Source organism: Brachypodium distachyon, chromosome 3 (genome assembly GCF_000005505.3).
Source record: "Brachypodium distachyon strain Bd21 chromosome 3, Brachypodium_distachyon_v3.0, whole genome shotgun sequence".
NCBI classification, from domain to species: domain Eukaryota; kingdom Viridiplantae; phylum Streptophyta; class Magnoliopsida; order Poales; family Poaceae; genus Brachypodium; species Brachypodium distachyon.
In genome coordinates, this window is record NC_016133.3 from 38,588,257 (window position 1) to 38,604,847 (window position 16,591).

General features: G+C 45.1%; 1 protein-coding gene across 1 annotated transcript; it reads right to left on the reverse strand.

Moving 5' to 3' along the window:
• Positions 1-185: 185 nt before the first annotated feature.
• On the reverse strand, positions 186-4,931 carry LOC100824414 (ultraviolet-B receptor UVR8). The gene is made up of 11 exons (XM_003574462.4): positions 4,706-4,931; positions 4,468-4,612; positions 4,241-4,351; positions 4,094-4,154; positions 3,898-4,016; positions 3,490-3,575; positions 3,191-3,392; positions 2,743-2,796; positions 1,734-1,844; positions 1,557-1,613; positions 186-817 (listed from the first exon to the last, which is right to left on the reverse strand). The coding sequence occupies exons 1-11, from the start codon at positions 4,741-4,743 to the stop codon at positions 632-634; spliced, it is 1,170 nt and encodes a 389-aa protein (XP_003574510.1). The 5' UTR covers positions 4,744-4,931; the 3' UTR covers positions 186-631.
• Positions 4,932-16,591: the final 11,660 nt, after the last annotated feature.

Sequence of the window (16,591 nt, forward strand, 5' to 3'; positions counted from 1 at the left end):
GAAGGGGAAAAAACGCCTCAAAGTAGTCACGTAGGACCAATTGTTGAACGCCACTTTGGATTGTATGATTTTCTTGTATATTTTGCAGTTTTCCTTCAATGACTTTTTCTATCATTCAATAGTATCGAAGTTGATAAATTTCTATGCAATGCATTCATGTATCTTCTATTGCATAGAAAAAGCAGTGCTCAAATATCAGTCTCTTTTTTTTAGGCCTGCTCAAATATCAGTCTTTCTTTTAAGATTTCACTGTCTACATATTGCCACTTCCATGTGAGGCAAATGTTCATGTCCATTTGTTCATTCCAACTTTCAGTGTTCTCATCTGCCAGCTCACATGTTCATACAATCTTTTTCCCCAGACTCCAGTAAAGATGATCCAAATATCGAAATAGCTGGCCATGTCAGCCAAAGAGAGAACACAGCTCACAGAAAACTCTTGGCAAAATTTGGTAATCAGAACATTCTATGGAAGCCTGAAATGTGATTCATTCAGACACCGCAGGCAACCCAACTCAGCAACCACCAAAGGAGAAGCTCGTTCCGTATCTCCGCAAAGTATCTGTTCTTATTCTCCGTTATTATAACCTCAACTTCGATTAATACACTAAGCGACCATGCTGCCTGGTGGTTACATATCAGTCCATGTCACAATGGCCAGCGTGTGCCGCCCGCCACAGGCCACAAAATTGGCCTGCCATAGCCCGTCAGGGCCGGCGCTAGTCTTCGGCGGTGGCAAGTTTAGGGGCACTTCCATTGGGTGACCCGTTGTCACCTTCCTACCGTAGCCTAGACGGCCATGATCGCCCCTCCCGTACTGCGAACATGGCAAGGGAAACATGATACAAATAAGTGAAGGTCTGAAAAGCTATCCATGATTTTTTAGGAGGAAGAAATCCACTAATTACAAAAGGTCAATTACACTTCAAATATCAGTACAAGAAGGGGAACTATCAGCACACATTATTTGTTGCTGTCACCACTCACCACTATGAGATTTTGGTGCTAGCAAATTCAAAATAGGGTCTATGACTAAACATGTTTCAAAAATCAAAGGGATGCAGGCATCCAATTGATGTTGAGGACGGAAGATCAAGAAAAAAAAAATGGCCAATGAAAGAAAATAAAAAAAACCTGAACAGTACTAACTAGTGAAACTCGTACAGCTGATATTCCCAGATCAGCAATTCTTGATATCACAAGGATCATAATGTTTCCAATAATTACAAGTAGGTTTTTCAACAGAAAAAATATGTTTGCAGTGAGACTCAGAAACGGCAACAAAATACCAAATTTTGAGGGTTTCACTGGGGTGTTAGTTCAAGCTACTCTAGAGAAGATAAATGTACATTTGAAGAACAATCGTTAGTGCTGATTCTGATTCAATTTAAACTACTTTAAAATTATGATTATTTTGCATAGCTGTTGGTAATATTTACCAAAAATAGTGAAAATGGTCAAAAGGACTGGGCAATCGTATACTTATTGTACCTAAAACCTACAAAAGATACAGCAGGTAGTACATGCTAAGCAGCTGAAAAGAAAATTCTACTTACAGAAAATATTCGTCCATCACTAGTTAGCGCAACCGAATGGGTCCCTCCGCATGATACCTGCCAACAAATGAAAAGCATGAAATCTGGTGCTGAACTTGGAAACACACCTCAGTCAGACACTTATAGATAGTAGAACAAAAGCAACCCAACTCAACATTTCAGGCACATGTGGACTACCTGGACAATATCCTCTCCATCTAGAAGCTGAACCTTTAGGGGCACCATGTGACTACTCTTATCATCACCAAAGCCAAGCCTCCCATGTTCCCCTCTTCCCCAAGCATAGACCTGTAGAAACAGAAAAATAGATGACAATGTTAAACCACATTCCAGCTCACGTTCAACACATGGGAAAAATAATGCTTTTACACGAGATATATGTGGTCACCCTGAGAAATAACTAAGAGTTCAAATACATCTTCCTGATCAACAATCTCAAACTTGGGATCAGATCAACTTTCTCATTTCTCAAAATTATAGACATACCAATCAACATATCATTTGTTCCGGACTTAACAAACAATTGCATTATATGAACAAAACAAATGCATGATTCCTAAATTTAGTTGTCAACTTGCACTCTCACTATGTCCATTTCATGTTCTTTCATCTCGTTCTCTTCTCTAATATGCAGTACAACACCAAATGGCAGTTTACTTGTGGTTCCCTTTTCATCATTATTCTAGTGGCCAGTCAGTTTTTCCTGCAGCAATGCATATTTGCATGTCCGCACTGTTATTTTTGGAGAAAAAATGGAACAAAATTGGCATGTGCTAGCTCAATGGAATTCAAGCCAAACTTGTGCCAGTAGCTTATTCTGAAAATTCTCTGTATTTCTCAGATGAGCTCAACTTCTTCAAAGCTCAAGTCTAGTTAACTTTATATGTTTGCAAGAGTTCCTTATTTTGACATAACTTGATATTGCCCTGAAGGAATAGCATGATTCAGATCATGTGGACTCTGGATACCGTTATAACTTGGCAACATTCTTCATGAATCTTTTTTTTACTCCTAAATATTTGAGTTGGTGGTGATGGCCCGTTTGCCATCCCACCTCTCTTTCACCAAATATACTTCATGACTGTGGACTGTTGCTCATTAGAATTGTGTCATCTCACGCTCCAGCCAGAGAAAATAAATTTAATTATAAGATAATGTGCCAGCTTAAGTCAAGGGAAGGAAATACCTCCCCATCTTTAGTTAATGCGGTTGAATGCCAACCTCCAGCAGCAATGTCAACCTGGAAAAAGATGTAGAAATTAAAGCAAAAAATCAGAACCAAACTTTTAGGAAGACATGATCAGGGGAAAACATTGTGCAGAAAAATATATCAATTTGTGAGCGTATAATCAATAATACAATTCTTTGCTTAGGCAGCATCAAACATCAACGATATTGAAAGAATAGTACTAGCAGTTCCGAACCATGGTTTGTAAGCAAAATAAAGCTTAACTTATTGCAGGTCAACGTGACTTTGACCTGGGATCTAAAGAACTAGTTTAAATTTATTTTTCTAAGTTAATCACCAAGCAAGCCTGAATCCAAGCTTTTCAATGTCTTAAGACTTCAATTAATATCAAACTTACTTTTGAGAGAATATTAGAAAGTAGAAGCAACAAATCAATGCGACTCACCAACGAGAGGCCAGATAGCCCTTCGACACGGATCGGTTGTGATCTTGGTTGGGTATCTCCAATCCCCAGCTGACCATACTCATTATTACCCCACGCCCACAAAACTGCGTCTTCTGATAGTGCCAAATTATGGAATGCCCCTACAGCAATCATCATCACTTTTTCAAGACCTTGCACACGTACTGGCGTGGATATTTGCTTGCTGAAAAAAATGACTGATGGTCAATAATTTGATAACAGGACAACACATGCCAAAAAATGGGAATTAAGAGTTTCAGTTGAAGGCACAGGCACCATACATATCACCCGGAGGCCATGGTTGCCCCCATGTCCAGACATGACCTTCTTGTGTCAAAACCACTGAGTGGGTCCCCCCAGCAGCTACCTGAAATCAATAAACAAAAATTTAATGGCTGCCGAATGGAAAGCAGGAGCACGGACAAAAAAGTTCAAGCATCATCCTACACCATGAGCATCTCGTTGGGACATCATGACACATTGTAGCAGTTTCAAAAATAAGCTATTCCCTATGTGTTCTATCAGCCCAAACATGTCTTGGAAACAAGCATATGCCGATGTGACAAGATAATGCAAACTTTGTTGGATTCCGAATCCTTGCAACCATGAATAAAAATGACAAAAGTTCCAACAACATTCCCACTGCCGCAACTAGCACATGACAGGAATCTGAATCTGTTCCAACTCACTTGCTGAACTTTGAGCTTGAGAGCACACCGCTGCGGGGTGGGGATGTCCCTCCTGAGCGCCCTTGTGCCATCCTCCTTTCTCTCAGGCTCCTCCCCGCACTGCCCATACTCGTTGCCCCCTGCATCATGAACTCATATTTTCATCTAATCCACCGAATTCGACCATAAAACCACGCGAGAGACCGAGTCCCCTTACCCCAAGCATAGGCGCGCCCCTTGTCATCCACTGCCAGGCAATGCCACCCACCGATCGCCGCCTGGCACCAAAACCCAAAGACACACAGCTTCCGTCAGCGTTACACAAGTCCCGAATTGCATTTCCCAGCAGTGACCCTGCGCTCACCTGCACGATCTTGACACCGGCGAGGGCCTCCACGGGTGCCGGGGAGCTCTCCGTCTTGGTCTCCGGCGGGTGGCCGAGCGTGCCCCGCTGGTTCCACCCCCACGTGAAGAGCTGCAGACGGACGGGGCCACCAACCGGGCGAGAGCACATCAGAACAAACACTCTGGAGTACAAGGAGGAGGAGGAGGAGGAAGCGGGCTATCAATGGGAAGAGGCGAGGCGCGTACGCGGCCGTCGTCGCAGATGGCGAGGGAGTTGCGGCTGCCGGCGACGACAGCGGAGACGGCGTACGGATCCAGCGCGGCGACGCGGTGGGCCCAGTCCTTCTCGTCGCACCCGCCCATGCCCAGCTGCCCGTCCTCCCCCGAACCCCTGCAAAAACCCAACCCAAACGAAACAAAATCAGGCGCCACACATCGCGGGGACACGGAGAAGCGCGAGCGAGCGAGCGGGGCGTGTATTCACCATGCGAGGACGGCTGCGGGGCGGGGCAGCGGCGCCATGAGTAGGGGGGCGGCGGCGCGCGGTGCAGAGCTTGGATTGGAAGGTGGCCGCGGAGGGATGGGGAGGGAGGAGTGGGGGAGAAGAGATAGCGAAACCGCAGGCAGCAGCAAACAGCAGAGCAGCAGCGCCCGTGGCTTTTGTTGCAGCCGCCGTGTCCTCGGGGGACGGTGATGGGTTTGGGTTTTTTGGGGGGCGCCTATCTTTTAGGGCCGTGTGTCGTGTGTCTTGCGTGGGTTTTGTGCTTCGCGCAATAGGGTTTTGGAGGCGGGGTCTGCGGCGCCGGTGGCGGTGGGTTCCAGGTCATGTCCCGGTGAGTCACGCAATTCCAGGAACTCGTGATTGTGTTGCTTGAATTGGCAATTCCAAGATTCCCAGTATTCCTTTAAACAAGGTGGAGTATTTCTTTCCCTGGACTTGCAAAGGACTTTTTTGATTCAAAAGAAATGATATGTAGGACTCTATTTTTATGAAATTTTTCTATACTAGTATTACCTCTGTTTCATAATTTTTGTCGAAATATTACATGTATCTGGACATTTTTTAGAAATAGATACATTTATTTTTGGGCAAATATGAGACAAGAATTATGAAACAGAGAGAGTACTTTTTTTGGTTTCTAGGATTTGAAACCATTTAAAAAAATTCCATGAACCACTTTATGTGCAATTCCAAAAGGTCTTGTGGAAAATTTTCTTTGTTTAATCTTAAGTAAGTTCATGTAAATTCTTGTCGTGCAATCAAACAGCCTGTATTGCAAATTCCAGTATTATTAATATTGAATTTTTTCTTAATTCTGTGTATTTGAAATCCTGCGAATCAATGAAGGCTGTCTATTCGAGGGTTTTGTGTTGACCTAGATAATTTATGCGGTCCAGACAACCGACCACTGTTACTGTTAGCTCTCGAGGTCTGTGCTAATCTAGGTGGTTCATGTAATCAAGGCAATAGTTTACCCAAAGCAACTCATAAATGTGTGGTTGTGCAACAAGCTCCTCGTTTATGTGCTTTCAGAGTAGCATTAGTATAAAAATGGCACTGCTAAAGATAGGCAAAGGTGAATTGATGAGTCAGTGCAGGCTCCTCGTTTATGTGATTTTGGTATTATTGTTAACTCCTTGAATACTCAGTTGTTAAGAGTTCACATGACAGCCAAACCAATGAATTTGTGAGAAACAGATACTACTATAGCTTAATTTCGTGTGTAGTTTCCAGAGTTTGCTTGAACCTGGTATCTTGTTGACCAATTATTCTGCTGCCTTAACTGGTGGTTTCAGCAACCATGACGCCTTCTAGGTTGACAATCGAAGCAACGGAGCAGAACAGCAACTCCCCTGAAATTTGTGCTGCGCTTTTCTAAAAAGCTGCAGCAACTAACAAAAAGATGAACAATGAAACAACGCCTTTTTGTATTATTTTTTTATGATATCGTTTCTCTTTTGGGATCTTAAAAATGTTGTTTATTCAGGTCCGGCTTCATCATTTTGTTGTTATAGGAGTATACTTGTCAACAATAGGTGGGCCGAAATTCAGTGGACTTGTGTTTGTTCGAGTTTCTGAGTGCGAATTCAGTTTGCTCTAGCTCTACTGAACACGGCCACAGCCCACAAGGACTATAGACATGTGCTCGGCACACGAAGAGTGACGACTGGCGAGCGAGCAGCCACAAGCCCACAAGTCGCTCTTCCTCCTCGCCGCGATCCCGATCGAGTGCCTCCCCCATGTCCAGCTCACCGGGAGCCGCGCCTCCGGGGAGTTCCCAGTCGCGAAATGGCAGAGGAGGATCGCGAGCGCGAGCTCCATGACGGCGAGGCCGAACGTCGCGCATGGCGCGGTGCATTGCGGGAGCGCACCCACGAGCTAGGTGGTACGGGCTGCCGAGGACCGGCGGCTAACATGGCCCCGGACGGGGGCAAGTTCAGACTAGGATATAGAAACACATCGTGGCATTTGACCAGCTGAATGCTGAATTGCCAATTAACAGGATTACAGGAACAGATGACTGGCGTGTGGTTAATTACTCTTCGTCTAATCAAGAACAGGCAACAGCGTTGCACGTCAATACAGTACTACTCATGCGGCACTCTAATCAACACAGAATTCCTCCTAAAGGTGAACTCTAGATCGATATCGAGGAAGACGACAAACAAGCTTTGTAGATCAGAGAAACGAGCCAAAATTCGCAATTAAATTAGAATGGAAGGTTTTTAGCAAAGACTAATTTTGTGGCATTACTGATTGAGATGGTTACCGGAAATAGGAACATCGGTGTGGAGTGGACTTGAGCACCGAAGAATCGTGCAAAGCTATTTAAGGAAGCAAGTAAGCAATTTGTTTCCGGAAAATAGCACGTCAGAAGATCAAGTAAGCAAAGTACTCGTAGTCAGTTTTCCCTTTAATTAAAGAAGGGGCCGATTAAAGAAAGCAAAGGCAATCTTGCATCCTTAAAATAGGCCGATTCTGAGCCGTGCCGAATTGGAGCTCCAAATGGGCCAGGGCCAGATCCAGCAACCCCAACTGCAGGTCTGCAGTGGACTTGAGAGAAAAGAGCTCCATCCATACGTCAGAATTTCATCTTTTGGGTCATCTGACCGTACAGATCACGGCTTGATATATTGTTTTCTACGAGAGTAAAATGCACCACAGGTCCATATTTTTTCGCGAAGTTATCAAATAAGTTTCTATTCTTTAAAAATGCACGTTTAGATCATCATTGTTTGTTAAGTGGTTCATCTCAGGTCCCTCGGTTGTATGCACAGCTCCGGCCGCATGACGTGGCTGCCACCTAGGCTTTGGGCCCACACGTCAGGCGACGACGTGGCGCTGCCACCTAAAATTAGTGACATCTGCATGTATTAAAAAATGGAATTTTTTTACCACTCTTGCAGAACTCATTTTTCTCTTGGTAGACACATTTTTCTTCTTAGGAACATCCGCCACACGAGGGGTTTCTGTAAGATTGCAACGCCACGTCGTCGCCTGACGTGTGGGCCCAAAGCCTAGGTGGCATCCACGTCATGTGACTGGAGCTGTGCATACAGGCGAGGGACTTGGGATGAACCACTTAACAAACAATGAGAAGCTAAACGTGCATTTACAAAGATTAGGAACCTACTTGACACCTTCGCGAAAGAATACGGACCTCGGTGCATTTTACTCTTTTCAGAACGCAAAAAAACAAAGGAGAACCAAGGAAGATCTTACCCAACAAATCAACGATGCAGCATTCCTGTGCTATTTTTATCGCATGGACTACATATTTATTCAGTTTCAGCCGATATGCATTTGCTTGGCTGTGAACTCTCTTTCAGTGTCCGAGCGTTGATTTGTTGCTCTCTTTGGGCACTGTCGAAACTCGTGTCCATTCCACCTCTACAAACACCTCCTCTTCTTCAGACGTATCCGCTGACATATCTCCGGGGTCTCCTGTAACGTTTTGATTATGACGTGCGTACAACAGGATCCTCCGCCGAGAAGAGAAATTCAGAAGCGGCCGGTTGTTGCTGAATATTTTTGGGGAGACTCTCAAAAGTTACTCCACCACAGTGCATGCAGTATGTATTACCAGCTTTACCAAGCCATCGAAATTCTGAGCCTGAAGCTGTTGCATGGCACAAACCGTCCACTCATTTTTCTGTGGCCTCGGTTTGGCTCCGTCTGTCCGTGGATAAATCATCAAGAACACACCACATGGGCGTCATCACATAGGCATAGCCGCATAGGCATCTCACATGTGCCTGCCGCGCCCTGCTACCTCAGCAATATCTCAGATTTCCTTTGCAGTTGATGCCGGTCTCGAGATGAACATCGGTACACGATTTGCAGCACAACAGATCCACCTTATAGCTGAGATCGATGGCCGGCACAACCCACATGTAAAACTGGCGTGTGATGCCGTCAGAGATTGTTGAGTTTCATCAAGGAAAAAGACAGAGCAAGTTATTGTTCTTACTGCCTGTTACCCCCGCGGAAGAAGTGAGATTTTGTTTTCTCCACCGACGAACGTAGTACAGGTGTGTTAACGCTTGCATCAGAATGCTGCATAGCGGACGGAAACCCGCTTTGGCTTCCGGGATCCAGTGCTCTCTGTAGTTTAAACTTCATGAAATCCAACTCAATATCCAACTTTCCTAACAAAACTACAACTCTTTTGAAAACAGAAAATCAAATCTGTCAGCTTGTTTTGTCCTTCAAGGTAAGCACATGGCGAATCTCCTGATGGGGCCAGATCCGTTGAAAAGCTCTTGGAATTACCTTTCCAACAAGTAATTGTTTGTTTGATTTGGACTTCGGACGCGGCGTGAGTGACTAAAACAATTTATTAAGGTGACGCAGCCTCATCTCCAATCCTCACACGTTGGCTGCCATCTCCATGCACGATCATGTTCCAATACTTGTCCCTCTCGTCCATGCTAGGTCCATCATTCCTAAGTGTAAGAAATATATCGGATTTAGGCAGCATCATATTCTCATGTCTATTAGGAATAGTTTCTAGAAACGAAATTACCTGATAATTTAATTGACGTGCACGCGCTTGAGTAATTGGTCCTTGGATTTGTGAAGTAGGAGGTGCGGCGGTTGTATCTTGAGATGGGATGTCCTCATCATTCTCCCCTTCTTGAATTGGAGTCGTCCTCGACACCATGTCATCATCCTCGCCTAAATAGGGCTTCAGATCGGCAATGTTAAATGTGCACCAAAATCTGCAGGAAACTCAAATTTATATGCATTATCATTTATTTTTGCTAACTGCTTGAAAGGTCCAGCAGCTCGTGGCATAAGTTTAGACTTGCGCAAATCAGCAATAACATTGTCTTTACCCTTTTTGTGTTTAATGACATAAGGAAAAGACTCAATAAATTCGACCCACTTGGCATGTCGACGGTTCAGCTTAGCTTGACTACGAATATGTTTCAACGATTCATGATCAGAATGGATAACAAATTTTTTGGGTCATAAATAATGTTGCCAAGTTTCTAATGTCCGAACAAGCGCATATAATTCTTTATCATAAGTAGAATAGTTCAGACTAGGCCCATTTAATTTTTCACTAAAATAAACAACAGGTTTACCCTCTTGGAGTAACACACCACCCAACCCAATGCCACTAGCATCGCATTCAAGCTCAAAAGTTTTATTAAAATCAGGAAGTTGAAGTAAAGGGGCATGAGTTAGCTTATCTTTCAACAACATGAAGGCGTCGTGGTGTGCATTGCTCCACACAAAGGGAACGTCCTTTTTTGTAAGCTCATTCAAGGGCGCTGCAATGGATCCAAAATCTTTGACGAAACGCCTATAGAAACCAGCGAGGCCAAGAAAGCTGCGCACTTGTGTGACCGTGTTGGGCGCCGGCCAGCTGGAGATAGCATCAATCTTGGCTGGGTCAACTTCAATACCCTGTGCGGTAACAACATAGCCAAGAAAAGCAATACGATCGGTGCAAAAGGTGCACTTCCCAAGGTTACCAAACAAACGAGCGTCGCGTAAGGCGTTAAAAACAGCACGTACATGAGTCAAATGATCCGCTAAAGATTTGCTATATATGAGGATGTCGTCAAAATAAACAACCACATATATGCGATTAATGAATGAATCCGTCTCCGTGTTTGCAGCAGCAGTAACACCCAAATGTTGGCCTTGTGTGAGCGGCACACGTCGTGCCCTGCCCACATATGCTTCCCGAGGAGGTGGAGGGGTTGGTGCTGGAAGCCGGTCAAGGATCTCCTGAAATTTGACATCAATTTTAGTTTGTAAGGCTGCCTCGAGGCCATCTATCCTCTCCATGGTGTTAATGAAGCGTGTGTCGACATCCTGCGCATGATCAACAACTAATTTTGTAAAGTGAGCATGAAGTGCTGAGGTAGTCATCGTGTCTGGAGTGGCGTTCTCCGTAGCTGTTGCTGTTCCTGTCATGGTTAGTACTTGGCAGAGATAAGAATATGCCTACGACTACTGGGATGTGTGGGCACAATCGCGCAATCTGTCAAGCAAAATACAAAGCTCTTACAAGTTCTTACCAAACAGGAGGGCGTGAGCGGCGACTTACAAAGATCAGTCACTCTGAGGATTGGACAACGCGATTGCCTGGGAACGTCACACGACACGGTGTAGAAATCTGTGGAGCTATAGGAAGGCCAAAAATATGGTAGCAAGGATTAGCAAAACTCAATTCAAGAATGCAAAGTTGAAGGAACGCTCAACGACGGTACCGTGCTGGTCCTAGGCTAGACTATACTAGAGATGCGAGCCTAGAACACCAATGTCACGGCGCGGCACTAAAAGCAATAAACATCGAAAGGGTGATGCTAGGAGTCGTGAACGGACGTGCCAAAACTCACTATGGAGATGAGTGTCTCAAACTGAACCCCGAGGTGTAAAAAAAAGTATAACCACGATTTTTTTTCTTTTTTCTTTTTTTCTCTTATTTTCTCTTTTTTTTTCGGACGAAACTTTCCTTGCTGGCAACAATTAGAGCCCGGATTTTTTGTTCTTTCCTTGCGGGGACTTTCCTTGTGGATAACAATTACAGCCCAGATTATAGCACGAAGATAGAGGGGGTAAAACTTAGAGAACAAGAAAGAAAGATAAAAACTACGAGATCGAGGTGTGCCGAGGCACGATGATGATGCGGTGGTGACGGAAGTATGTATGGTGGGAAGGTGGTGAGCTGCGAAAACAATATGGTGCGGCAGCAGCGGCGTGATGAACGTGAACAGAACTCGAAACTCTAAAAGAACTAAACCTAAGACCAGCACTCGACCCGTCGATGTAGACGTAACGTCAACAAAGCAGACTCGAAAAGAGAAAAGCGATGGCTCAACAAGTTTATGGGACGGGGTGATCTAACCCTAATTTTTTTTGTGGCTTTTATTTTTAATGTGGACTCTAGGTATGAAAAACTGATGCAAACTATCCTAGTAGAACCGAAAATCTCACCGAGCAACCTGAAATCTGATACCACTTGATAGGGCAAAGGGACCCGATCTTTCGATGAGATGAGATAATTTGATTTGGTGGAAATCGAACTTGGCGATCCGACTACAACGTGCAGCAACCGTTGCGCCAATGCAATCGCTAGGCCGATCTCCTGGAGGTTACCGATCTTGCAAGTGCACGATCAGCCTGACCACGAGGGTCTTAATCCCTGCCTGAAATCAAGAACAAGCAAGAACTAAAATTGCAATCTAGATATTGCGACTAAGGATGAAAGCTTTATTGAAAAGGTGGGATTCCACAAGTGGTTCTTGATCTGGTCGTTGGACACAAATCAGGTACACGAAAGTTGCAGCTATTGGCAAACTTTTTAACTAAGCAAAATCCAAGCCTCTATAGGAGAACACGTGGAGTATATAAAGGAGAAGAGAGATGTATTTTTGTCCATCTTGACAAGGGGGCCGAAATCCAACTCAATATCCAACTTTCCTAACAAAACTACAACTCTTTTGAAAACAGAAAATCAAATCTGTCAGCTTGTTTTGTCCTTCAAGGTAAGCACACTTCGAATCTCCTGATGGGGCCAGATCCGTTGGAAAGCTCTTGGAATTACCTTTCCAACAAGTACTTGTTTGCTTGATTTGGACTTCGGACGCGGCGTGAGTGACTAAAACAATTTATTAAGGTGACGCAGCCTCATCTCCAATCCTCACACATTGGCTGCCATCTCCATGCACGATCATGCTCCAATACTTGTCCCTCTCGTCCATGCTAGGTCCATCATTCCTAAGTGTAAGAAATATATCGGACTTAGGCAGCATCATATTCTCATGTCTATTAGAAATAGTTCCTAGAAACGAAAGTACCTGATAATTTAATTGACGTGCACGCGCTCGAGTAATTGGTCCTTGGATTTGTGGAGTAGGAGGTGCAGCGGTTGTATCTTGAGATGGGATGTCCTCGTCACCCGGCCAAAACCCTAGCCCTTGGACTCCTCCTTTCTGTTCCTGGCGGCGGCAGCGGCGAGGTGCGCCCAGAGTCGCCCGCCGGCGAGCGGCGACGAGCCGCAACCCCCGGCCGTCTTCTCTCCCCGCCACCCTCTTTTCTCTTTCCCTTTCTTTGACCTTGACGGCGGCACCGCCCCGGCTTCCACGACGGCCTCACTAGCCTCTTGCCGGCGTGCGCGGGCACCCGAGGGTGCGCGCGTCGCCGTCAAGGGATCAGTGGCGGCCGCCCTTTCCCGGCGACCCGTGGAGGTGACCGGCGGCCATCCTCGGGTAAGTCTCTGGCTAGGGTTTCTTTTCTTTTTCTTTTTGCTTTTTCTTTCTTCTTTCTCTTTTTTCTTTCTTCCGACGGATCTACAACTATTAACAGTGCGCTCTGATACCAATTTTAAGATCCTAGATGTAACTGGGTGTAGAATAATTCGGGGAAGATGAACTTTATACTGTGATTCAACATGGTTCGGGTATGGGACGAAAAGAGAGAGAGAGAGATAGGGAGAGCAGTACCTTCGCCTTGGCTAGAAGATCCCGATGATGCGGCCATGGCTATGGCGAACGGCGGCGAGGGAGAGACGGTGGGGCGACGGCGTGGACGGAACTTCCCGTCGCCTCTGCGCAACCCTAGATCGGTAGGGGATGTCGGTGGGATCGGTGACAAACATAGCGAAACTCGTAGTGCGTACTCCAGCCCCCACCTCTTTATATAGCGCAGCGCGACAGTGGCCCGCCAACCATATTGGGTTGGACGCCCCCAATCAGGACGCGTCAGATCTAGACCCCGATGGACCATTGGGTCCACACGGATGGGAGATCACTCTAACATCTCCATCAAAAACAATTGAGCTAGTATCCTTGAAATCTCCTTGTATTCGTAATATGCCGTATGTTTTTCCTTACTCGTGAGAATACAAGTTGCATATGCCTACGCACGCGGGCATACGTATTAAAAGATGGTCCATCCTTAAGCATATGGCATCCAGTTGACTCAGAACGCAGAAGTCCACCCTTGCGAAGAAAGGGGCAAATGGACAAACGTGCTGAGTAGTAGTAGTAGTACTAGAAGCAGGCATTAATCGTTACTCGTGAAAATTGCACTGAACGGCACTGTACACTCCGGAGACCGTCGGATCAAGAGTCAACACTCTATGATCCACGGATGACGAAGGTGTCAATTCCATCGTCAATCGCCTTGCCGAGGCCCTCGTCGCCAAACAGAAGAGAAAGAAGAAAATGGCCAGATGTTTAATACGCGAGGAGGTTCCAAACGGGCGAGGCCGCCATTGCCGGCCAGGGAGCCACGAAGAAGCCGTGCCTGGTCAGCCGACCTCCTCCTCCGGATGACTCTCGTCGCTTCTTCGTATCGCCCGGCACGTTCTAGACGCCCCCGAGGAGTAAAATATGTCACGTGCGGTTAATCTGATCGCGAGGCGGAGCCGGCCGCCGGGTCAAAAAATCCGGATCCCGTCCACATCGCACGCTCCGCCGCTCCGCCCCGTGAAAAGGCTGTGGCGGACCCTGGTTAATCGATGGCAGGTGGGGCTATGTCTCCGTGGGGCCGATATGGCTGTGGCTGGCAGCGTGCTCCGCGGTACGTGAGAATTAAAGCGGGGGCGGTGTTTCTCTGGCCACTTGCGCTTGTGGGGAAAGCGGTGGCCCGGGGGTGAGCTGGATCCAGCTGCGACGACGACGACTTTTTCTTGATGGTCACGCTGAATGAGAGATCAGATCCGTCGTATCCGAGCGTGGTGGGGCCCGCCTACGTTTCGGGGCCATCCTCCCCGAAAACGGCCCCGTATGGACTGATCTCCTCCCTACGCCTTGCCCTTGCGGCCGTATACAAGCGGGTTAGCGGGACATGGTGCAAACCACCTACGCGGGTTGTCAGATCCATGGAGCCGCAAAATGTTGGAACGTTAGAACGTGCCTAAAAATTTAGGACTTCAAAATCACAGGAATAGGAAAAGTACATGTCATTGTCACTCTAATCCTTAGTAATTTTTCATCAGGTCTCGCCTAACGCGTAGAATCTTTTGGAATTAGCTCAATTTAAGCTCAATCTTTTGGAATTTATGATCAAATTCCTAAGGATTGAAATCCTATAAAAAATCCTCTAAATATCTTACAAACCGAATGAGCCCTTAGTCATCGAGCTTTGCTGAATTGCTCGACCTTTAGGATTGGCTCGACGGAGCTTGGGAGCAAAAGAGAATAACGCCTAGGGCATCTTCAGGGTCCATTTGTGCTCACCGTTTGTCATAGCATCTATTTGGAGAGTACTTGGATAAATGAAGTTGGAGAAAATAACATGGTGTCTAATGTGAGCCTCTGTTTGTCCTTCTCATTAGCCCAAGTGGGCTAGGCGTACAAGTGAATAAGTTTTGCACAAGTAGATACTCAGTATTCTTTTTTTAAATTTGGGGAGAAAATGATATGAAGCACCATGAAAACGAGGCCGAGTTGGGGAGACCTTGTTCCACGTCGATTGCGCTTCCGGCCCTTGACAAGTGGCGACACACATCAAAGCCACTAGACAAGAAAACTAACGTTGTGACACGGGTCTCAGGGGCATGTGAATGAGGACTTCCCATCTGTCACAGACAAGATCATGTCAGCTCAAATATGAGAGCGGCGACATTTGCGCGCCATCAGCTTGTTCTGGTAGCGACAATGGTCGTTTGGTGGTCGAAGGAATTCGATATAATTTTTATTATGTGTGAGATGTTTTGTACTTCTATTTTTGCTGAACGGCCTTTTCGAAAAAAGAAAAGAAAATAAATAATCAATTGTGTGAAAAATGTTGAGTTCCTGGATAAAAAGCAAACGGCCACTCTAGTAGAGCAAGCTGATCTCGAATAGCTTTATCGATTTTTTTTATAGTAAGACATGTGTGATGAAGAAGTTATATGTTTGTACACAAGCACTTCTTGTTATGCATTGTTTTCGATGTTGGCATGTTTCGAGGGCTCCATTTTTTTTCTTTGTTGTGTTTCACATTGGCATATTTCAAGAGCTTAGATTTTTTTTCCTTTTATTTTGGCAACTGTTATGGTTGTATCCACTGTATCATGAGTATTTTTAAGAGAAAAGTATAGTTTTCGTCCCTCAACTTGTCGAAAAATACACAAATGGTTTCACAATTTTTTTTCATATAATTTTGGTTTCTCAATTGTTGAAACCGAACAACAATGATCCGTCGCCGCATGCAAATTGGTATTCATGCTGGTGTGTCATGGTTTTGGTCTTGGAATACCACATTGACTTTGTTTTTTTGTTTTTTCTGGCGTAGACAAATTTACTCGGGGGCTAAAATAAATAGTGAAGCCAACTTGGTAAGCTGAAATGACAATTCTAGGTCCAAAACCATGATATGACGACACTGATACCGCTTTGATGGGGTGAGCGACCATTGGTGTCCGGTTTCAACTGTCAGAGGATGAAAAGACTAAATAAAATGGAGGGGCAATTTATGTATTGTTCGACAAATTAAGGGACGAAAAATATACTTTTCTCATTATTCAATTGAAATAGTTTAGCCTAGCTCTATTAGAAAAATTACAAGAACAAGCATAACGTAAAAAATTCCTGAAAAAAAAGAAAACGTAAAAAAAGGAAATGTTACGATGTTCTGTGTGGTGCTCGTATCTCTTCTCACCGTAATGATCACCTGAATATTCTTGTTGTTCTTTCTTCTTCCTCGATGTTTGCTATTTTTTTTTTGTATTTCAACTATCTGTTTTCTCTTTCTCGGGAGTAGCTCTTCGGTAGTAGTAACTTGTACCCTCTACTATCAATAAGATGGTCAATTCAGTTGTTTTCGTCGGAAAGAAACATGGTAGTACTACCAAACGATAGCCTTGTTACTGGAATCCAATGGCGGATCAACCATGTGTGACGACAGACATGTCCTCTTTCT